The sequence below is a fragment of the Tachysurus vachellii genome, chromosome 20, assembly GCF_030014155.1.
Source record: "Tachysurus vachellii isolate PV-2020 chromosome 20, HZAU_Pvac_v1, whole genome shotgun sequence".
Lineage (NCBI taxonomy): Eukaryota > Metazoa > Chordata > Actinopteri > Siluriformes > Bagridae > Tachysurus > Tachysurus vachellii.
The window spans coordinates 11,912,678-11,937,575 of NC_083479.1; the positions used below are offsets into that span (position 1 = coordinate 11,912,678).

General features: G+C 37.2%; 1 protein-coding gene across 4 annotated transcripts in view; it reads right to left on the minus strand.

The window, feature by feature from the left end:
• cadm2a (cell adhesion molecule 2a) overlaps nt 1–24,898 on the minus strand; it is a 336,792-nt gene that overhangs the window by 21,651 nt on the left and 290,243 nt on the right. For all 4 annotated transcript variants that reach the window (XM_060896234.1, XM_060896235.1, XM_060896233.1 and 1 more), the window contains 2 exons: nt 13,612–13,764; nt 11,358–11,495 (listed from right to left, as the gene is read on the minus strand). In XM_060896234.1, coding sequence (XP_060752217.1) covers nt 11,358–11,495; nt 13,612–13,764 — 291 coding nt within the window. The remainder of the gene's footprint in view (nt 1–11,357; nt 11,496–13,611; nt 13,765–24,898) is intronic.

Consider the following 24,898-nt stretch of genomic DNA (forward strand, 5'->3'; position numbering starts at 1 on the left):
TGCATTATGAGAAAAAGGCAAGCCAGCAGAAGGAAATATTCATGTGGATGTTAGTTTGACACATACAACCTACCTAAACATTGTTGCAGACCAAGAAAACCTCTTCATGGCAGTGGTATTCCCTAATAGCAGTGGTCTCTTTAAGCAGGATAATGAGGATAATGCTCCCTGCCACACTGGCAAGGCTGTTCAGGAATGGATTGAGTAGCATGACACAGAGTTCCATGTGTGGACTTAAGACGCCAAATTGCCCAGATCTCAATCTGATTGAGCATCTGTGGGATGTGCTGGACAAACAAGTCTGATCCATGGAGGCCCCAACATGTAACTTACCAGACTTAAAGGACCTGCTGCTAATGATTTGGTGCCAGATAGCACAGCACACCTTCCGAGGTGGTGTGGAGTACATGCTTCAACCACTCAGAGCTGTTTTGGTAACACAAGGGGGACACAAGGAGGAACTATATAATATTAGGCAAGTGGTATTTTGTACTAAATAGTATTTTCAGTGGAATAACAATAATTGATATTAAATATTATTTCAATATCTGCACCATATTCATAATCAGAGTTTATTATTTACCACTAAAGACTAAACAAAGCCATCTGATAAACGGAGTTGGTGGAGAAGATTTGGGCAGAATACTAAAATGTCTCAAAGCTAAACCAATGTAACACTTTGCTTATTTACATTCACATTTCATTTGATCAGCCTGCTTTCCATACAGTACAAAGCATTTAAAATGAACTACATGTAAATTTAAATGTAAACTTTGGCTGAATTCAAAATAAAAGGTTGTACTGAATGTCAAGTACTTCTATAGCTTATGAGCCTTTTTGTCTATTAGTCTGACTATGATTGTCTGAATGTCTATCACTTACAAACTGTCAATCGACCTTATAAGCTCTAATCTGTTTTGTCTGTAAGAACAAATGATAAATTCAGAAGATAAACATTGTTTAGCATTCACAAAACAATGCTGCTATCACACATGAGGATGTTCCTCTGTGTTGTAAAAGGATGCCACACATTGTCATGTACAGTATGTATGTATGTACAGTATGTATGTACAGTATGAATGTATGTACAGTATGTATGTACAGTATGTATGTATGTATGTATGTATGTATGTATGTATGTATGTATGTACATTTTAAAATGTTTGTTAGTTCATCTTTATATTTAGTAGTTGTAGGTAGTCATATATGTATGTAGTATCTTATCTTGTGGAAATTCAGTATGTAGATAACAAGATAACTTCTCAGAAAACTATCACATATTTTCTATAAGAATTATAATACGAATTTTTCCATGATTCAAGGTTTTCTTTAGATCATCCCAGATCCCTCTGGGATAGACTCCATGCTCCCTGTAACCCTGTGTTGGTCTATTTTCCTGGCTACATTCAGAAACTCTGAAATGGCATAAAAAAGTATAATTTTGGTATTCATTTCAGTGTGACATGAATGAAGGTAAGATGTGTCATTATTCAACTTTTATTTGGTTTGTAGTGGAAATGGCAGTACATTTTCCAGTATCTACTTAAAATAGATCTGTAGCTAAAAGCCTTAGAATGGAGATCAACTAAAACTGCCCTTGGCAAACGAAATCGACTGATGATCAATCAACTTCTTACTCTCAGCTTAGAGCTTCCATTTGGTGCTATAAACACATTTCATCTGCAATGCTGCATGAGCCAAATCTTTAAACAAGCCATATTCCTAATCAGTACTTGAATGTGCCTTTTATCAGTTAAAATCAGTTATCAATTTTTCATTATTGCTGATAGTATAGACAGTACATGATCTAGAACAGGGATCTTATTCGCAAAGGGTTGGTGTAGCGAAGCTCTGCATTGTCAGTTTACCTGCTTTTACATTGTTCTTGCAAATGAACGATCAGGAGTGCGACATCCATTTGAATACCATCATGCATTTATGAAACATTTTAATCTTTACAGACAATCCAAAGCCTATCCCATAAACACACCCTAGATGGAAAGCCAGACTCTTGCATGAGACGCCAGCATGTTTGGGGGAGAAGAAACTAGAGATCTTAGAGAAAGCTCTACATAGACAGTAATCCAAGCTCAGATCAAGGCGTGGACCCAGGAGCACCACTGTGCTGCAAACACTAATCACATTACACCATTTTTAGGATTTTTCATAATCTGGAAAAAATATTCTTTCACGTTTCCATTTACTGACATTGAACTTAAATGAAAACCCAGCTTATATGATGATATAGAATCCAATCATCTATCCATCCATCTGTTTGGAATTAATCTGCATAATGGAGTAGACTGACATCCTGCTTTATCTCTCAGCCTCTTTCAAAGTAGGAGATGCCGTAGCAGACAGGTTCAAAATTAAGGTCAACATGTTTAACATTAATATTTATGAAGGAAAATCAACAGTGTCACTGACGTACACTAACACTCATCACGCGCACGCACACACACACACACACACACACAAATACCAATCTGTAAACACACACTACATTTGAAAATTATATTCATACCTGGATACAAGCTAGTGTAAATCATAGTTTTCTTTCGCAGTGCTAATTTTACTTTTAAGACTATGCCTCACCAGATTTTCGTGGTATTCAGAGATACAGCTAAAGAATAAGTCAATACAGAGTGAGGCAGGAAAGGTGGAAGAAGAGGCGAAAGATTAGCATTTCATTTTTGCTGCAAGCAGAGTGGAATTTAAATACTCATTTCCAACCACAAGGCATTCATATCAACAGGAGGGAAGAAGGTTGCACAAAGAGTCAAACAGTTTATCCTCTGGTAGAGAGAGAGAGGGGGTGGTGGTGGGTAGGGGTGTGAGTGTTATGAGAAAATAAGCTGTGCAACAAAAATATAAAAATCATACAGAGCTTATAACATTCATGTTATAAATATTCATATTATATATATTCTTTATTTATGTCCTAATAAATGTATTACACATTTTCTGTGTATCTGTGGTAAGGTTGCTTATGATGGAGATTATCAAAGGCTAATAAACACACTATGGAGTGTTATGTCAAGAATTGTACAAACAAAAATTTAGACTTGGATTTCCTAAGGCAGTCCCAAAGTCCAACCAATATCCTAAAGATCCAGATTAAAGGGAAAAAAAAGCCTTGGGGTTAAACTCTATTAAAGACTCATTAAAAACATAGACAGGCAACAATGTGAGCAGTACTGAGACACTTCTATAGGCACATTCTATCCTAATTCTATCTTACAAATAGACCTGCACTGATTTTTCAGTCTATTTAATGTCAGTTTATGTAACTAACTAACTAACTAACTAACTAACTAACTAACTAAATAAATAAATAAATAAATAAATAAATAAATAAATAAGTGTTTTTCTAACAAATAACAACAAATTCTTTTAATGTTTTAATTTTATATTATTTTTACACAGTGTGCTTGTTTGATGGTTCCTGTTTTAGTCATGCCCCCTGTCTAGTTGCTGATTTATTCCTGATTGTGCTCTTCAGTACTGTGTTAGTCCCTAATTGTTTTGCCCATGTATGCCATGACATGTCTATGTGCTGGAACAAGGATTTATTGTGCCATTAATCATGAACCTTATTTTCCTAGCTCTATGTATGATTGAATTTATTTTTTTTTCTCAACTTGCCTGTTTCCCTCATTTTTGATGATGGCGTATTCTTGTTTAACGTCTGTAAACTATGCCTTCTTGTTTTTACCCCTTGCCTTCTGATCCACCATGAACCTAGATTATGATTTGCCTGAATAAAGCATATATAACTTTTGTCTTGTCTCTCACGGTATGATACTAATGCAGTATTTCTATATTTTATGTTATATTTAGATAAATTTATATGTCAGTCAATATATACCAATCAATTTCAACCAAGTCATCTTAATGAAATGAAAGTCATAAACTGTATAACATAAGAAGCTAACAACACCTAGCTGATGTTAAAATAGCCTGGCTACTTAGCTATTGTTTGAAATGAAAACTGACTTGATAACTGACTCATTAAGTGAACCTTGCTGACATGTGCAGGACAAAATTAAATCTGTATGTAACGAACCTTTGGGTACTAAGACAAGCTAAAGTCAGTTTTTTTAAAGCTAAAGTATAAAACCATTGCATGGATACACGTCTTGCTACGACATAGTTTTGAAACTTGTTTTTGAGATTTCTGTATTTCATGTATTCATCTTCTACAGAACAAAATATTAAAAACAAATAAGAATGTTAAACCTAGATCAGAACATAATAAAAAAGGACAATACTGATATTAATCATGCAAGAGTAAATAACACAAGACATCTATAAATAAAAAGACAGATAAAAGCTCCAGTGATTATAAAACAGTGATAATGAATGATATATCTTTCATGTGAGGAGGTGTGACTGGGCGAGACGAGCTCCACTGTATTGCTTTCGCTCTTCTCTTGCTCAGTAATATTATCTGTCTAATCCACACAAGGCATTTCACTGCTGCCAGGAGCCTCCAACATCAGACTGAGATATGGCAGCGTGATTGTCAGAGCCAGGTTGGCATTAATAATCTCTCTTCATTTCTATTATCTATCTTCACACCACAAACACAACAGTTTCCTGTTATTCACATAATGTAGCCACTTTCATAAGGCTCAGAAGACTCCTGCTGGTACAGCCACACAGCTTACACACCCAGAGATTACATACCCCTGACTGTATTAAACATACACTGTGGGTATAATTACAATAATAATAATAATAATAATAATAATGAGACATAATTTAACAAATCAGAGCTCTTTTTACTTAATTTTTCCCCAACACTACAAAAGAGCTAATACAGTAAGTCATAGGCTGTGTCTCAATCTGTACACCACAGGGGGTGACTTTAATACTATAAAATGTAGTCATTAACATATAACGCTGATAAGTGGCAGCTTTACACCATACACGTGGTCAAAGTTTGACATTTTCGACACAACACTACAGTTCTGAAAACAACTGAAATATATATCTTGTATTATCTTGTACATGTCTAAAAAGCAAATAAAGTTATGATAATTGAAATTCGAGTTAAAAACAAAGGTGAAGTAATTTATTCCAATTCAACCAGTGGCTTAAAGACTGATATAATTATATAACAACATGTTTAGGAAACACGTTTATCATTTCTTCACTTGACTGATATGTGTTCATGTTAACACTGATATGAAAATAAACACTGATTTATTTAGTCAGTTCTGACATTAATGTCATTTTAGGTCATTTAACATTTTAAACTTTATCCTCTGTCATAAGTACACACTGTGTTTATACTGTTCTCTGTTTTGATAATGATGTGATGCTGCAATTTGCTGGAAATAGATACAGTATGTGATCACAAACTGAATTAATTATACTGTATAAACCTGAATTATCATTATTTCTCCACTGAATTCAGCCACAGTGGCATCTGACAGGATTTACAAGACCACTAGCTTACATTTTTGTGATGGTCAAGGAACCCATCTTGACTCTTTTCTTGACCCCATGATAAGAATGTTTTCTAAGAGAAAGTCTTGATATTAGTGCATGTCAGTGCAGTTCATTTCTGACTATGAAAATCATATAAATCTGATTTGATTTTGAACTTAATTGGCAACCCAGTACACTTCCTACAATATCGGCTCAGCAGGACATGATGGTCATACATTACGAGCCAGATGTTGCCAATGCAATAAAATTCTTTGCTCTGTTAAACCCCACACTGCTGCTGCTCCATTCTTTGACTAACACAGGAGGGATAAGCATTAGCATATCTATGCATTTCTGTGGACAGAAGTACCCCAGCTCCCATCCTCCACTTGACGTATTGAAAGCATCAGGAAGATGCTAGCTTGCTGTGAGTAGATGCTCATTCCCCTGTTCACTCGCTTTCTCTTGCTGTCTGTCCCAGTGACGCACACAACTGCACAATTGCAGTCCTCATTAACACATGTCTGTCAGGCGTGTGAGACAGTCTGAGGTGTGAAAGGTGTCCTGTTTCCCATTTAGGGTTCAAAAGTGTGCCCAAGGATGTTCTGCATTAGCTCTCAATCTGCTCCATGGAGAATTCCAGATCAATACTGTTTCTGCAGAGATCAAGAGCTGATACCAAGGGCCATATTAATTAAGCTACCATCTGTTCCAGACCTATTAATATTTGTACTCCATATATTATGTTTATTATAAATATACACCACTGGGTTATACTGGAGCATCACTGGGTTATACTGGAGCATCACTGGGTTATACTGGAGCATCACTGGGTTATACTGGAGCATCACTGGGTTATACTGGAGCACCACTGGGTTATACTGGAGCACCACTGGGTTATACTGGAGCATTACTGGGTTATACTGGAGCATCACTGGGTTATACTGGAGCTCCACTGGGTTACACTGGAGCATTACTGTGTTATACGGACGCATCACTGGGTTATACTGGAGCACCACTGGGATATACTGGAGCATCACTGGGTTATACTGGAGCATCACTGGGTTATACTGGAGCATCACTGGGTCATACTCGAGCATCACTGGGTCATACTCGAGCACCACTGGGTTATACTGGAGCATCACAGGGTTATACTGGAGTATCAGTGGGTCATACTGGAGCATCACTGGGTCATACTGGAGCATCTCTGGGTTGTCCTGGAGAATCAATGGGTTATACTGGAACATCACTGGGTTATACTGGAGCACCATTGTGTTATCCTGGAGCATCAGAGGGTTATACTGGAGTAACAATGGGTCATACTGGAGCATCACTGGGTTATACTGGAGTAGCAATGGGTCATACTGGAGCATCACAGGGTTATACTGGAGCATCACTGGGTCAAACTGGAGCATCACTGGGTCAAACTGGAGCATCACTGGGTTATACTGGAGTATCACTGTGTTATCCTGGAGCATCACTGGGTTATGCCGGAGCATCATTGGGTTATACTGGAGTATCACTGTTTTTTTTTTACTAAGGATCACAATGTTATAATGGAGCATCGCTGTTTTATACTGGACAATCACTGTGTTATACTGGAGTCTAATCATGGTGACTCCATTAGGCTCAATAAAACACATATTACACACAAATGCTCAAAACATATTGCTGTATGCTGTGCTTATAGGACTGTGAAATTAGTTAGTGTGCCTCCACAAACTCAACCGTGTTTGCGTCCTGAAACAGTTTGTAGTCTTTACAGAGAATTGTGTAGTGGAGCTGTAGAATATTTTTCCAACTGGCTGATCTGCTCCATGCAGTGCAAAAAGTCCATACATCTGATAAGCATGAAAAAGCAATTGTACATTCAAACTCTATAAGCTGTTTGATGCAAATATGTCTCAGTATCCTTAAGATTGTTGTGTATCGGCTTTGCGCTGTGTAGAGGACTGTGAGGAGGAGTGCAAGGCTGGCATCTGATAGAGAGCAGGATCACAGGCCATGTTTTATTCATCACTCAGGAACAAACACTGAGTTAGTGTGTTAGCAGAACTCTGTTTTTAATGCTTATTGATTTTCCCATTATATGGATGTTTTAATTCATTTTGTAGGAAGAATAAAGATTCAGCTGTTGCATGGAAGTGAACTGTGACAAAGGGAAACAACACATGGACAGACATAAACACACACAAAAAAGAGTGTGTGAAAGAGAGAGGTCTTTTGCTGAAGCACTCTGCAATATTTGATCTCAGAGATCTCAGAAGATTTGCTTAGAGAGGAAAAAAAAACAGACTTATTGCTGGGCGAGGTAAGAGGCACAGGGGAACTGTTTTGAAAAAAAAAAAAAGAAGAAAAGGGAAGAGAAAAGAGATGGCCTGCAAACCAGAGGCTTGAAATTTAATAGAAGCCAGAATGCCGATGTTTTGCTTCCATGTGACTGTTATTCCCTGAATGGGGCTCCAAAATAAACGCCATGAGTGTGGTGGAGAGGTGCTGAAATCAGTGATGACAGAAACTGTCACTTCACCCCGTGCATGTGTCTACATATACACACACACACACACACACACACACATACACACACAAACACACAAAAACCAATCACAAATACTAGCAAATTTACCGCTCCTGTGCCTATTATACTTCTGCATTCACATACTGTATTAATCCTAAAGACAGAATTATTATGTGTTTTAAGCTTATGCTTTTTCTGTCTTCCTCTTCTTTTTTCATACAAAAGAATTCTGCATATCAGAAAATATTCCTTGTGTTATTGAATCCATCTATCTCTGTTTCATAAGCATGTGTTGATGATGAAAACTTCCACCACAGGGAAGTGAGCACAGTGAACATAATGTTCCCCCTGAACTGGAGTTTAGATTGACAATGCTGAGTGGCACACAACACATATTTACACATCGTATCCCATGCTGAATCTGATTCAAGCCATCTGCTCATAAATCCTCAAATAAAACTAGTCTCAAGAGCAGGATGGATGAGATTCTCCTGTGACTTTTGGTGGAGAAAAAAAACAAACCAAACCAAAACACAATAGAAAAAACATCTAGCAAATACAGAATGTGTTTGAATGATGAATAAAGAAGACAAGCCCTAAAAAGAAGAATAAAGCAGTTAAACAAAGAGTATTTTTGAAGAACAGCACAAACACTTATCTAGTTGTTAAAGCTCCCAATATATTTATATAATTTAAAAATAGCCTCAAGTCAAGCTGAGAGTTGATATTGTGGAAACTGACCATGTCAAACCATGACCCTGAGCTGATTTCATATAAATATGAAATCCAGTAAAAGAGAACCCTACATCCAATTACAAGCAAACTAGTGAGGACAAATTCACATGAAATCATTTAACAGGATGTTTTTTAGAAGCAACGCCTGCTTTCACATCCTACACTATAAATATTCTCCTGGCCCTCACAACACCTTCATTACAACTTGAGAACAAACGCTGTTAATAAGAACTTTAATTCTTCTTCACCAGAGCTGGATTTTATCTGCAGATTTTTCATATGTCAATGCAGAGCAAATCAGAGCATCAGTATCTAAAAGGATTTACACTAAATAAGCTGATTTTTCCATCTACAGCATCAGCAATCTCTCATAAATAAATATTCCTCTGCTAAATCTTATTTTTGTGTCATTCCGTTTTCCTGAAGCTTGTCACTGAATGCTATTTGAATATCTGATTATTAATTACAGTTAAACATGTAGATCTCTATCTATTTCTTATCTAATCCGACTTCAGATAAGTATCATGTCCTTGTTAAATCCACTGTCAGATGTTATCTTTAACTACATTGTTCCAGTCTTTTTCCGTGTAGTGGGTGGGTTGGTGATTACTGATGACTATAATTACTGTTCTGAGTTTGTGGCACAAATAAAGATTAAGCTTCAACCTGCAAGTGAAATTTTTATTTTAAAAATCGTAGTTTTATAATTTATGATATGTAATCCTGTTGTTTTCATTAAAACAGATAAAAATATTTTTCAGCGATTTCATTTTAAATTTGCAGCTGAGAAGGTTCAAAGGTGTGATTCCCGAAACTAATGCTCAGAGTGAAAAGAAAGAAAGAAAGAAAGAAAGAAAGAAAGAAAGAAAGAAAGTGCAACTCTTTGCACTAAGAATTTTCGTGAATACGGTCCATGGACTTTATTTACAGTACCATACTGTAAACTCTTATAACTTTGAAACTCAGCTCTAAAAGGCTATTACTGAGTCTCAGGAAAGGCTACTAGTTTACACTTAACCCAGAACACACAAGCCCTTGCCTTTACTTTATATGTGTGTTTTTTCTTACCGCCACAGGTGGTACTATAGTTTTTGGGTCCACTGCCATTTGTCAATGGCTAATATTATCACGAGAAGAATAAGAATATTTTTTATTTATTTATGTTTCTTGATAGTAATAGAAGGCTTATCAGTCTTAGCTGGTCCTGTTAGTATACACAAGTTTATAATTACGTAAAGCAAACACAACCTTAACCCCGCATCCTGTTTTATTCCATTTACCCTCAGCTCAGAAACAAGGCTTTTATTTCAGGTGCTGACACAGTCTTAAACAAATCGATCCAAGAGAGTTCTGCAAAAAAAAGTCTTGGACCAAACCAGAAACCTTTATTCAAGCATGAAGTCCTAACAAGGAAATGAACAGCCAACTTAGTTTCCTCTCACTTCTCACTCGGCAGTGACGCAATAATCACACAGCGTGGAGAACGGTCTCATTGCAAATTAGAACAGCTGTATTTTTAGAGCAATGCACAGTGCTCAAACTAAGGCAATCAATGCTTCCTTCTTTAAATGCACAGCGAAGAAAACCAGGCTTCGGTCACTCAACGTTCCACCACCTTCCAGTTACTACTCTATCTTTTACCTTCTACCTTTATACACTGCATGCATAAATACTCAGAGAATGGCTCATGCTAATCATACAGTCTACTGTCTAAAGATAACAAATGACTGACAAGAAACTACCTTAAATCATAATTACTAAGAAAATGAAGCCAGTTACCAGAAATATAGTCTACTGTTGATACAGATGTTTCTGTGACAGAATTTGAAAAATACTTTAGAATTTGTCAAAAAGATGCATCATTATTATGTAGATTTACCGCTGATCAGAGCTTTACAGAGTTATGATACAGTTAGCTGTATACAGAATGTATGTCGACACCTTATATGTACTGTTTGGGAGTGAGCTGTCGAGTCATTCGGCATTCATCAGAATGCTTTAATACTTCTCAGAGCTTTATCCAGTTGTGACTAGTTGTTGTGGAAGGGTCCACATGGAAAACTTCAAGATTAGAGTTTACAGTCCCACCCTTACTTTTGTTCATGACCTCACCTGCATACTTTAAGATTTTAATCTGTAATCATTTAAACACAATAAATCATTAAAATCTCAAGGCACTAATTAACAATATTCTCATTCATTCCATTCAACATAACTGGTATTGTATGACATTATAGTATACAGTTATAGAAGAGTAATGATTTATAATCCCACTATCTAGTGTCAGGGAGAAGAGGATAGGTTCTGTTTTGAGTCTGGTTCCTGTCCAAGTTTCTTCCTCATGCCATCTTAAGGAGTCTCGCTTAATCCTTTTGCATCTGGCTTATGCATTATGGTTCTAAAACCTAATTTAAATACTTTATTGTTCCAAAATAGATTAAACTTCTAATGAGACTTCTAATGAGAGTGAAAGTGCTGTTAGCACAAATGATACTGTATGTGACTGATATACAAGCTGAGTGTGTTAAAGCTGAAATTTACTGCCATTTTAAATATAAAACTCAGAGAGATAAATGAAACAAATCTTGACCACATGCAAATATCCTGATGTAATATCGTGATTAATCAGGATTGAACACAAATTGAACGCTCATCCACACTTCTCTACCTTTAATCTCCTTCTCGTTCCTGAACCACCTGATGTCTGCGGCTGGCTTGCTGCCCGAAGTCACACATGTCAGTGTGAGCTGGTCTCCTTCCATGGCTGGCTTAGTAAAACCGTTGATCTCTGGTTTCTCTGGTACCCCTGCAGAAAAGGACAGTAAAAGATGCACACATGCTCAGAGAAAGTAAACCAAAACTAAGCTGCAATTAGCCAAAATGTGGAAAAGTGAAATGATGTAGCTAAAAATCACATAACAGGACCACAAAAGTCATTATTCAATGTGATCTATGAAAAAGCAGCCTTAAGGCTATGGCAATTTGGGAAAAAGCCCCTAGACCAAGTGTAAAGTTTAAAGAAGCTATTTCTAAAGCTGCTGCAGCTGAACATGAACACAGTTGAAATATTTTATCAGTATTTTACTATCATATGCTTAAATCCTCCAGTTTTGCCTGGGGCATTGTCCTCCACCGAGGTTAATTTGAATTTGGACCTTTTATTCATAGTTGGTATTTGATCATATTGTAACAGCATTTCAGAGTAAAACTTTATCTTTGATAAAATGGAGGTTGTGACATTGATGAATTTCATTAAACTTATCATTATTTTACTTCAACTACAGATGCGCTTGTTTAAATAAGAAAAGGTGTTCTCTATTTCAGAATTTACAGACGGTTTTAAATATCAAATTCTGCGTCGTAACAATGACGTGGCTCATAAAATGCCACAGACGAGACTGTATGATTTTTCTCTTTTTTTTTTTCTCATAAAGATCTTGATTATAAGCAAACATGAACCAATTTTATTGGGATAATTCAAAGGTAATGATTCAAAGGAGCAGAAACAAAAAATTAACAAATAAGAAACATTACTGATGACAAATTGGGGGAAAACGATGTTAGGTTTTTGTTAGTCTGAAGAAAAATATCATCAAATATTTTTGTAATGTGTAAATTGTGCCTCAATGAGTAAAACTGAATGCTTTATTATTTAAAATCACATTAAAAGCATAAACGATATACAGTATGTGCACTGTGCATTAAAAATGACCAGAAAACTATAAGCTCAGACGCTGCACTGCTGATCTTCCTTATGTCTGCTTGTGTTAGTTTAGAAGGCTTACAGATTAGTGAGAGCTTTATTATCTAAAGCAGAGATAATCGGGATGTCAGTATTTGGATTGCTCTGACACACACACACATATATATATATATATATATATATATATATATATATATATATATATATATATATATATATATATATATATCCTTAATCCTAATCATCTTAACCCTTTTTTCTAATTGCATACTATCACAACCTGCAGTGAACTGTGAGCAATCGATGCAACAAGTCAAGGTAGAGATCATGACTTCAGGCATTTCATATATTTGATTAATTGAAGTGGTAATTAATGTTCAAATCTCTTGTTTTATAATGTCACCAACCTTAATCACTGTTTTAAAAGCTGTTTTAGAACGTGCCTTGTGAATTGAAATGGTGGATAATTATCAATTTAAAAATTATATATATTTCTTACATCATTAAACATGGACAGTGAATAAATTATACCCTGAATCACAATGAGTAATCTTTAAATTTTGTGAGCTTCTTCTCTCTCTCTCTCTCTCTCACACACACACACACACACACACACAAACAGTAATGATTTTAATGGCATACAGTGCATAATTAAAATTATACTAAGTGATTGGGTACCTAATTAGGAATGAAGTCATATTTGTGGGCTGGCTGTGTTGACATTACCCAGAATGCCATACAGTAACAGTACAATGGCATTTGTTTGACTTTCGCCTGACAAAGTAAAGGGAAAAAAACTTAACAGAAAAGACTAATTAAACTGTCTTCTGGCTAGTTTTCTCTGATAGCCTCCGACGGCTCGAATTTGCCTCATTAAACTCAGATCCTCAACAACATTAGATCTGTTACATCCCCAGCACTTTATGAGGTTGAAATCTAATTATCTATCAGCTCAAAGAGACTAATATTGCAGGAATCTGGTGTGGTGATATTGGTTTCCTGTCAGGCTTTTCAGAGATTCCTCCACTCATTAAAAGGGACCTAAAAATTCTGCAACAATAAAGCAATATTTCTTTACCCTAAGGTGTGAAAGATGAAAATTCTTGGTTGAATATAAAAATAGTAAAATGATTCAATATTATGTTCAACATTAACTGACGGTTTCACTTTGGGGATAAGCAGAAAGTTAGGATTTGAGTAACATGCATGTAGTTCTTACCCAGTACAGTCAGATAGGCCTTGGCTGTTTTGACAGGCATGGTGAAGAGAGAACAAGTGTATAGCCCTTCGTCTCCGAGCGCAACCTCGCGGATGCTGATGGTGAGCTCCTGCCATGAGGCTCGGATCAAATCAATCCGGTTGTCTCTCAGAGCTGTGGGTGAGACACAAGCACATAGGCTTGGGTGAGGGATCTGCTTACAACACATTATTATGACACATAATAGCATTATTATTATTATTATTATTATTATGATAGTCAATGGACACTTTAATAAGAACATCAATTCATCCGCTAATGCATGCATGCAATCAATCACCAGAATGGATGTGATCTCAGTGACTCAATGCTGATCTCCTGAGATTTTCCACACATCCTATAATCAGCAGTTTTGTGCCTTGTTGTTGACAGGAAGTCAGAGGAGAATGGCCAGACTGGTTGAGCTGACAGAAAGGCTAGGGTAACTCAAAAAATAACCCCTCTTTACAACTGTGGTAAGCAGAAAAGCACCACAGAACACAGAAGCAAAAGACCTCATCTGGTTTCACACCTCTCAACCATGACCAGTGGGCACAGGTTCACCAACCTGGACAGTTAAAGACCGAAAAATGTCATGTGGGCTTTTTCCAATCTTCAGATGAACATTTAAATAAATCATACTCTTCCTATCTCGAACCGTATGTGCATGATTGTATGCAATGCACTGCTGCCTCATGATTGATGGGATTGTTTGTGTACTTATACTTTTAAGAATGAGCAGTTCCTAATAATCCAGTGAGTGTATATTGTATTGTATTGTATTACAATATATCCGCTTACATTTTAACTAACATCCGTTCAGAACATGGGAACCCAAGTGAAAAAAAAATTTGATAAATAAATAATAAAAAATATTAAAAAAAGCCATCTCATGTACTTTTAAAAACAATTATATAGCGATGATTTTATGTAGAAAGTGAACACTAAACTTTGAAAATGCATACAAGGCGAACAATAAAAATCAATGTTGCTACACACTGGTGAAATCATTTCAATCAGAGAGAAAATGAAATATAGATCACCCGGTGTTTAAATTCAACCATCATTTCAATCAATAAAATGACAAAGATTTACAGTATAGACCAATGAATGTATCTCCTCCTTCTGTACCTACCTACTTAAAAAGTACTGACAGTTCAATATTCTTCTACTTTAATGCGTTTCACCTACACTGGTCTTTCTGTTTTTCTGGCTTTTATGTACCTGTCTTCTATCAATCTACTCTGAAACAAAGTTGAACTTTATTTTAACTTATGCCAACATTTGACAGTGTTGTACTTCTGACAGCTTTCAGATGCTAGCATCAATATCTCTTACAAAAAGGTAAAAGGTTAATGTTGGAGAACAGGTAATGACAGGACTGTCTCTCATCTACTTGTCTGTAATATAACAACTGAGCCAGGAGAGTATCAGAAACACACTGTGAGTAATATTGACCTTGTGGCAATAAAATTTAATCAGCAGATCCAAGGTCACTCATCACCACCTTCTGCTCTCCATCAAACTCTCCAAGACATTTCAGGCCTCATTAAGACCTGTAACAGCCTGAATATTATTGCCTTCATGGATTTTTTTTCCCTCTCTTCTGACTAAAGCTGTAAAGAATAACCCTACATTATGGCCAGAACTTTCACTACTGAACTCTGACGTACATTTGTACGTTTCTCTAATACTACTCTGCCACCATACTGTCATTTGATTAAGGCAGTAAGAAGCAAAACATTATAACACCACTATTTCGTGATTTGGAAATTAAGTTGTGTTTTTATATAAATTGATCTTCACCTAAATCATCATTCTTCACTTGAAAAATCATCATAAATTCAGACTGTCTTATTCCATACAAAACACATTTCTTAATTGAAGGGGTAAAGCATGAAGATGTAGTGGTTAAAAAGAGTTCAGAGTTGAGGGCACAATTCATGCCTCTGTATTGTGTATGCAGAGTTTACATGTTCTATCTGTGCTACAAGGGTTTCCTCTGGGTCCTCCGGTTTCCTCCCCCAGCATAAAGAATTGGATCTTGGATAAATTCTCCCTAGTGTTCGAATGGGTGTGTGAGTGTGTGTGTGATTGTGTCGGCACAGTGTCCAGTGTGTCCCCCTGCCTCGAGTCTCCTGGGATAGGCTTGAGAAAATGGATGGATCGACACCTTTATTGAATCAATAGAGATGTGAATGCTTTACCTACTAAATGCATTTTTACTGTATAATGCATTGAATTTTCAGTTCTGATTAGATAAAAGTTTGACTCATTTTGTATAACAGTTGTCTGGCTGCAAAACAAATGCCATGTTTATATTAATGCGTTCATTGTTATGCATTACCATGTCTATAATAATTCATTCAATAATTGCTATGATTAAAAAAGTAAGTCATTCTTTGCCGTTCAGATGTCATTCGTTCAGTAAGAAGGATAAACCATTTCGAGTGCTGTTATAGGAAACTTATCAACTCCATGGTAGTAATAGCAAATGTCTCTCCTCAGTTATTAGTTAGCGTTAGCATTCCTAGACATTCCTATCATTACTTGCTAGTTTTCCTAGCCTAATTCCTCAGAGCTCCATCCCTTTGACAGCCCCGCTATCCGCAGTGTCTAATGGGATAGAGCAAAACTTTCACCCATTTAACTTTTTTCTTCTTCTTCGACGATTGAACAAGATGTAGAAACTCGTTGAGAGTTTTCAAATTGGACAGAGCAGGACACTTCATGGAATAAAGGTTTGACATTAGGCCCAGATCTATTTACAAATACATTTTAAAATAAAAGATCTTTTGGAAAGAAATCTATTCTATTTAATTATGCAGGGACGCATAAGAATCATTGGGCCTGCAAAGAAAGTCCATTTCTTTTTCTAATAGTTCATCTCTTGTTATGATCTGCACGTACATGATGGCTGATTGTGTGTTTATATTCATGTGGCTGGCGTGCTGGCACTGAAACTCGAGTACTCTGACAGAATCACTTATTCCATATCAGTGTCATGTTCACCCATGGGAAACAGTTCCTTAATCCAATGATGTTGGCTGCGCTGATCTTGCAATATGCATGAAGCACATCAAAACAGACTCGTGCATGTACATACACATGCACATTCACCCACAAAGGGCTTAATAAAGACTTAATAAAAGCTCTGAATATCAGGGATGAAAAACACAGATCCTTTTTGATTAGGAAGACATTAAATCTTAAGCTGCCAGAAAGTGGCGTTAAATTGCTCTCCTGTGGATCTCGGGCTTTGATGAAGTTTCCTGTGGATTTTGTAAAGTGCCCGTCTGGTTGCACCAAAGCCGATAATTAATGGAGTTCCTCTAATTGCCTGTGAAGGTGATTAGATCAGAAGCACAAGAACAGAAGAACTAGAAGAACACTTCACATGCTCGTGATAACTAATACAATCATACAGTACTTAAGCTTAAAAAAGTTGACCCCCTCAGTCATAGTGCTTCATCAAAGCCAGTGCCTACTTCGTTAAAGAAAAACAGTTGTTTCTAAACATGAATTAAAAAAAACAAACCAAAAAAAAAAAAAAAACAGGCAGAAATCTTTTTTTTAATTAAATATATAGAAATAGAAACATTTCAACAAAATATTTCATATGTTCCTGCGTATATGATGGCTCATAGAAATGATGACCAGACCGAGCCATCATATACATATTAGCTTCGAAATCTTTCGATTTAGATATAATTAGGTAAAAAAATAATTCCACACTGATGTGACGAAGTGAGCTTGAACTATCATGTCTATGTATTTTAATCAGGCAGGAAACAGGTAAGGGGGTGTGGCCTTTTATTGAGGAAAGGGACACAGTTTTTTGAGACCTCATTCATTCTTCTATATTCTGATTGTTAACGATAAAGAAGAAAAGTCTATAAAACTCATATCTACAGTTATTCCTCCATGGAAATAAAAGGTCACAACTGCATGGAAATATGAGAGCATCACTAAACACTCATGATTTAGGGTGAAATGTAGTTCTCAAGGGTTACGATTATCTATTCAGTTCATGAGGCAAAACAGTGGCCAATAAAAAGTGACAATGTGAAAGAGTTTTTTGTCTCTGCAGATGGTAATGATGGGGGTGAAATCTGACAAGCCATAATCATAAAAGTCACACCCATTTTTTCTCCCTCATTAGCAAATGGTGTTCATTATGAAAAATTTACTCCTTAAAATCCATTCACCAGTGAACAGCCACAGTTATAAACCGTAGTTTATAACTACGATTGATAAAGTAATACAATCCTGATAATGGCCCATGAAAAATTTGCTGTGCTCAGGTCTTATAAGCTTGACACTTTTATGAATTGCGAATACATGGATAGCTCAGGCACAACCAATATGTGTGCAGTGGCCAGCTGGATGATTCAGCTGCAGCCAACGTGCAACCTGACACACACCATACATAAGCTATCCAGGACATGAAGGAAAAAACACAACTAGCCAGTATAGACAGAGATAAACCAGAATCATAGAGAAAACACGGGCTCGAGGTTAAGACAAATGCGTAGCATTATAATCCACAATGTGCTCAGGTTTCAAATAAGCAGGAGCAGGATTTATTTAAAAGACAAAACCTTAAAATACTGTAAAATGATACTCTCTATTCTGCAGCCTGGCAAAACTCAAAACATATACTGTATGTCTACATATATATCAAAGATAAAAGAATATGTAATAAGATTTCTGACTACCTCCAAAAAGAATATTTGACTAATATTCTAAAGATCAACTTCAATAAATAATGTAAGCATTAAACTAGTTTCTATAGTGTTTTTTTAGTCATACTAAAAAGGCAAGGATATCCTAAGAAAAATGTTCCATTCCAATAGCGTTTATTTTCCCTGCTGTTTCCTCGATTTAAGCTTCTGTTTGCATTTTTCTGGCCCAGAAACTGGCATCTCCGAGTTTATTAAGAACTAGTACAACTAGTATTTTCTGTACAATTCACCCCATGAAAGATATATATTTTGAATGAAATGTGTGTGGTTCTTTGGGGTGAGGTGGGTTGGGGTGGAATGGTGTGGGGCTTGTGCAGTTGATTTCAGAGTAAGTCCTGTCAATGTTTTAAATTACAATACATTTGTCGATGGCAACCAAGGACTGTTAAAATGACAAACTGCTCCCTTAACAGTTAGGTAACAGCAAATGGAAATGCACACATACACACCAGGATATGGAATTTATAAGACTGCATGATTAAATGCTGTTGAACCCTGACAGATTAATTCAATTTCCTTTAGAATATTTTATGGAACAAAAAGAACTAAAGTAGATATAAATGATCCAAACAGCCCTTGAAGTTCCCCGAATCCCAATTCTAAAACTCTACAGTAAATGCCCCAAGCTGGGCATTCTTCATTAAGCCTTCATGTCACAGTAACCAATACTAACTGACATCTCAGCATCTACAGGGAAAAGCATTTGAAATTCTCATTTTACAAGGCTGCCAGTCAAAACAGCAAAATATTGCCCCCTGTGCTTCAACAATATAGCACCCACCCAGTGTGTTGGTGAGCAGAATTCTGCTATCTGAAGACAAACTAATTTTTTTTAGCTCAGCAGACAGCTATATGAATAAAGAAGCATGGAGGGAGACAGGAGTGCTCTGTATGAAACGGTGTTTGTACATCGGCTGTCTCTGCCTGACACGTTTCTCAGCGGGCCACATGTGTGCGAGCAGGGTTTGCTGCTGCTGCATTACAGAAACAGGATTTATTTAGCGCTGTGCTTGCTCCATGACCTTGCGCCTCAATCTGTGCCAACACACCTCTGTAAAAATGACCCTCTGATAGCTTAAATACAATCAATCACCCTCAGGGTGACGGCAATGGAGGCTATTATTATTGCTGTAAATTACTTTACCATTGGTGAATTAGCACGGATCATCATTTAGCCTCCATTTGTATTCCGAATACGGTGAGCTGTACTGCTCCACATATCACAGAAGCGCCTCTCATCGCCGAACGGGTCTCCCCAGACAAACATGCCTGCCAACTGATTGAAAGGTAACGCTGTTAAACACACTATGCAACAGTTCCCATGTGTCTCACACATCGAGTGATGTGGCCCAAATTTAAAAGAAGAATCACCCACACACAGATATATGCACACATGCACACACACCGCACACCACACATACTGTACTGAGCCATTGAGCCAAGAGAGATGGCAGGTGTTGTGGTTGATACCTTGCTGGACTGAGTGGAGTTGGTGAAGGAATTTCTTGCACCATTGGCTGAAGTGATGGTGTGTCACCACTGGGACTTGCGTGTCATTCAAAATGCTGGCATTGTTTCAGGCTTTCAAGCAGGGATTTAGAGCGCAAACAACAACAAATAATAAAAATAAAAAAAGAATACTGCCTGGATCATTCTCGCTTGTGGGTACAAACTTGACAGAAAATTGGACCATTAAAATATCACAATGGTCAAGATATTCTGCCTTTCTGTCCCTGTGGCTGATGATGAGTCCTGTGGAACAGCCACTCCAGCCTGTAAAGGACACTAATGCTATTCCTTACATAAGCAGAACAAATTTTAAAGCTACTGATTTCAGATTACAGTGCCTGAAGCTGCACAGGCGAAGTTCTTTTCTGGGTGTGAGGTTAAGCAGAGCTCAGAAACACAGAGTGCCTGCCTGTGGGTGGGTGTGTGTACTGTATATATGAAATAGGCTTCAGCCAACTGACAATGGTATCAGGAATCTAAGCTATCGCTACGGTGATTAAATTGGACAATTTAAATGCCATAAAATGTGTTTTCACACAGCAGATGACAAATCTATCTGTACTCCATCTGTCTTTCCCTGCTTCCTCATATGAAAGGTCAGGACTGCCACAGATTTTTATGCAACAGGAGAAAAATCGCCCGCATCTCTCACGTGGTATCCATAGTGACAGCAATGTTGTAGCTAGCCCTTGACAAAAGAGCGTTGTTATTTTAAATCCATAGACTACATACAGTATAACCTTTTCATTTAATATTTTTTTCTTTGCAATTACACAATGCTACCATATTTACAGTATACTGATCATGCTTTTAGTCTAAAACAAATCCTACACCTCTTGGTAATCAGAAATTGCTTGTGTGAAACGTATTTTATGATGTGGCACATTTTAATGAGCTATTCGGTCAGTGTGACTCAGTGCTGTTTGCGTTTGCCTATGACCTTACACATGGAATCCCCCAAGGACCTCTTCTTGGCCCTCTTCTTTTTCTGGTCTATTTGCTTCTCAATAGCAAAATTTGTCTCAATTTCCACTGTTATGACCATGTCACAATTTACATTACTACCTGCAACTCTACAGCCATGCCATTCCCACATAAAGGTCTGGATGTGATCTAAATTTCTCCAACTAAATATTGATAAAACACAAATCTACAGAACTGCTAAGGGTTGTTGTTTTAATAAAGCACGAGCACATTTGAATATACAAAGATCATTACTTATACTTTTCATAGACACAGTGAAGCACTGAACATGTAATATATTAATTGGTGCCCATGTGAAGATTAACTAATCGGCTCAACATGTTAACCCAAGATCCTCCAGGAAATGCCAAAATCTCATTGCAACCATTGTATTTTAAAACGAGTAAGACAGAATTAACAAAAATAGAATAGATAGCTAAAAATCTATCTAAAAATAGATATGACTGATTATATTGCACTTTGCACTCTCACTCATTTTCTACCGCTTATCTGAACTACCACGGGTCATGGGGAGCCTGTGGCGTCATCGGGCATCAAGGCAGGATACACCCTGGACAATTTTCCAGAGATGCCAATCAACCTACCATGCATGTCTTTGGACGGGGGGGAGGAAACCGGAGTACCCGGAGGAAACCCCTGAGGCACAGGGAGAACAAACTCCACACACACAAGGCGGAGGCGGGAATCGAACCCCCAACCCTGAAGGTGTGAGGCGAACGTGCTAACCACTAAGCCACCGTGCCCCCCGCATTTTGCACTTTGATGCATAAATCACTGTGACATCAGATATACCATTATCCCAAATTACCTTAATTTTCCCCTATTTCTACCTAATTACTAGAGGCCAAATATTAAGATTTGGGTGTGAATAGTATAACCTGAGCTCCCTACTTTGTGTGTGGACTTTAATATTAATTCACTGTCTTAATTTACTAAATTATTAAATTGTGACCACACCCTATTAAAAAATTACCACCGCACCTCAGTGGCTCCACAGAAATCCTACTCATCAGCTTCAACACTTTTACAAGCAGCATTTCTGATGTTAAAACTGACAACCCATTAAAGCTGTTTGGATCCAAGGTGCAATTTTTGATGCATAATTACCTTTCAAAAGCCCCATAAATTGCTTAGTGAAATCTGCATTCATTTTCACCTCTGGAATATTGCGCTTGTCACCTTCTCAAGGTTCATTCATAACTTCTTGCCTCAACTACTGCAATGCCCTTTCATTCATCTCATTACATTCATTTTGGAATTCTTCTTCTGACCTTTAAAGCACTTCATAACCATGCTCTTCTGGATTTGACTGAAGGACTTCATTTGTATACACCCTCTCGTATGCTCAGATCCTTCAGTCATACTTGTCATTGCTAATTTTTGAATCTCTGGTATTCTTTCCTATGAAGCCTATGCCACAGACATCGATCAATTAAAAATGTCTTATCTCTCTCTCTGATGCTGTCTTGTCTAATCAAACATTATGAAGAATATATTTTTTTTCCTGTGGTTTGTACTGTTTGAATTGACCTTTTTTTTGGTCGTTATCTGTTTTTTTTTATTTTATGTTACAATTGGCTTAGGACTTGACCACATGACACTCCCTATAGCTACATTTATAATCTAATCTACATAGGAAAAAGACTGGATCATGCTAAGTTTAGAATGCTAAGTTTACAAAGGGAAATTAAAAGGAGTTATTACATTCATTTCATCCACATCAGTCTCAGTTTCATCAGCTGAGGTAAATGTCACTGTCGAAAATTTTGCAACTATGTTTTTCACTGTGTGACTTAGTCATCCACAAAATTTAACAAACTGCTGCAGGAATAAACTGCAGTGCTACAGAACTCACTTTAATGTACTGTGATTTGTTTTGGTTCATGTTCTGTCTCGGTCGTTTCTCTTACACAACCTTTGCAACTCGTTTGATTTGAACCAGTTCATTGGTTTGTCCATGTGTGTCTTCAGTGCGTCAACAAGTATATGTCCAGTTTCCTGTGTGTTCTGCTGATAAAAAGCCTTGTTTTTTTTTTTTTTTACTAAGATTAAGTTTTTACCTTGCTCCTGTTACAACCATTGAGGTAATGTGTTCTGTCCTCTGTGTGTCTACTTAGTGCTCCGTACTCCAGCCTGGGCTTCCTGACTTTACGACACTTCTTTTAAAAATTGACATTAGAAATGGTGACTGTATAAAGCTGGGACGGAAGCCAGTAAGAGTTGTGATGCTCACTTATTGATACTCCTGATGCTATAACAATATTCAGTTTTGTGATTTGCTGTTGTTACTCCGGTTCTGATTCTCGCCTGCCTCGACTACAGGTTCCGTCAAGTCAAGTCAAGTCAAGTCCGGTCATGTTTTGGTTTTGGCTGCCTCGGTTTTAAATATATATTGTTGTTTTGTTAATATTGATACTGTTGCTGGCAGTAGGTGTGTGACAGCCATTTTTGTAGGGGAGTGTTTTTTTCTCTGTTTCTTGGTAGGGGAGCTTAGGGTGGCAATTGTCCTTTTGTTTGTTTTTGTTTTGTGTGTATTGGTTAGTCCCTAATCCAGAACGTTTCTATTTGTTATTTTGGCCTTGGTCCAGCCTGAAGTTTTCCCTGGTTCACTGTGCTGTATATATCACAATTACTATATATCAACTTGATGTGTGTCATTCCTGCTAACTCTGGGGCATCATATTCATGTTCACCCTGTGCCATTCATCATGCTGTGTGTCCCAACCCTAGACTGTGTCGTAACACCCCATTTTGTTTTATTTCTGCCCGCTCTGACATACTGTTTACTGATCACATGACCATAGCCTGTTTTCCCTTTAAACTTGTGGTGTTTTTAATTGTTTGCTTCAAAAATCATTAACTATGTTTACCAAAGGCTTAAAATGGAATAATGTCCATGTTCAGGATTGAATGTCATGCTTAATGACTCATAAGAAACCAGACACTCAGTGCTTTAAGAACTTTCTTACCACTGGTGGAATAGCTCTCTAGTGTCATTCACTCATTCATTTTCTACCGCTTATCCGAACTACCTCGGGCCACTGGGAGCCTGTGCCTATCTCAGGCGTCATTGAGCATCAAGGCAAGATACACCCTGGACGGAGTGCCAACCCATCGCAGGGCACACACACTCTCATTCACTCACACAATCACACATTACGGACAATTTTTCAGAGGCACGGGGAGAACATGCAAACTCCACACACACAAGGCGGAGGTGGGAATCGAACCCCCAACCCTGGAGGTGTGAGGCGAACGTGCTAACCACTAAGCCACCATGCCCTTGCTCTCTAGTGTACTCGTAAAAAAAATATATAAAAGGTTAAACCATTTTCACCTGCACTGGCATCCTCTCATCTCTTTCTGACATGCTTACATATCACACTTAGCTAGAAAGATTTAAATACAGACATCTTACTAGCTGTATTTAACACTTTGCATGTTAAACTGGCTCCTAACCCAAGTGTCGTTTTTGCAGGCAGATATCCAAAGGTAAGAGTTAAATGTAACCTAAAAAAAACATTTCCATGTCCTTTTGCTCCACAAGCAGCTCTGCTGTGTGAGCTAGTGTGGGATGCTGGGACTTGATTTTTCAGCTGTGCTTTATATCAAAGTAATAGAAGAGTAAAAAAAAAAAAACACGGCTCTATAAATGTCTTCTTTGACTGTTGTTTCTCTTATAAACATACTGTATACACACACACACACACACACACACACCAAGCCCCATTTTTTTGTGGTAATTCCTTCCCTGTCTGATGAATATTCATAGGCAATATTAAATCAAAATCATTACAGCTTTGCTCACTCATGCTCTGCTTGCTTGAGAGAAGGTTTCAAGCAGCGAATATTATCAAAGCATTAACAAAAAAAAATACATGACATTTTCCTCTAGATTATTCATAACTGTGTCTATCTGGCATTTGAGGAATATAGAATGGCATAAAATTCACTCCTGGGTTGCAAATAAAATGTCATAAAGAAAAGCAAATAAAAGAGAAAGCATTCGGCATGGCGAGCAAACTTAAACT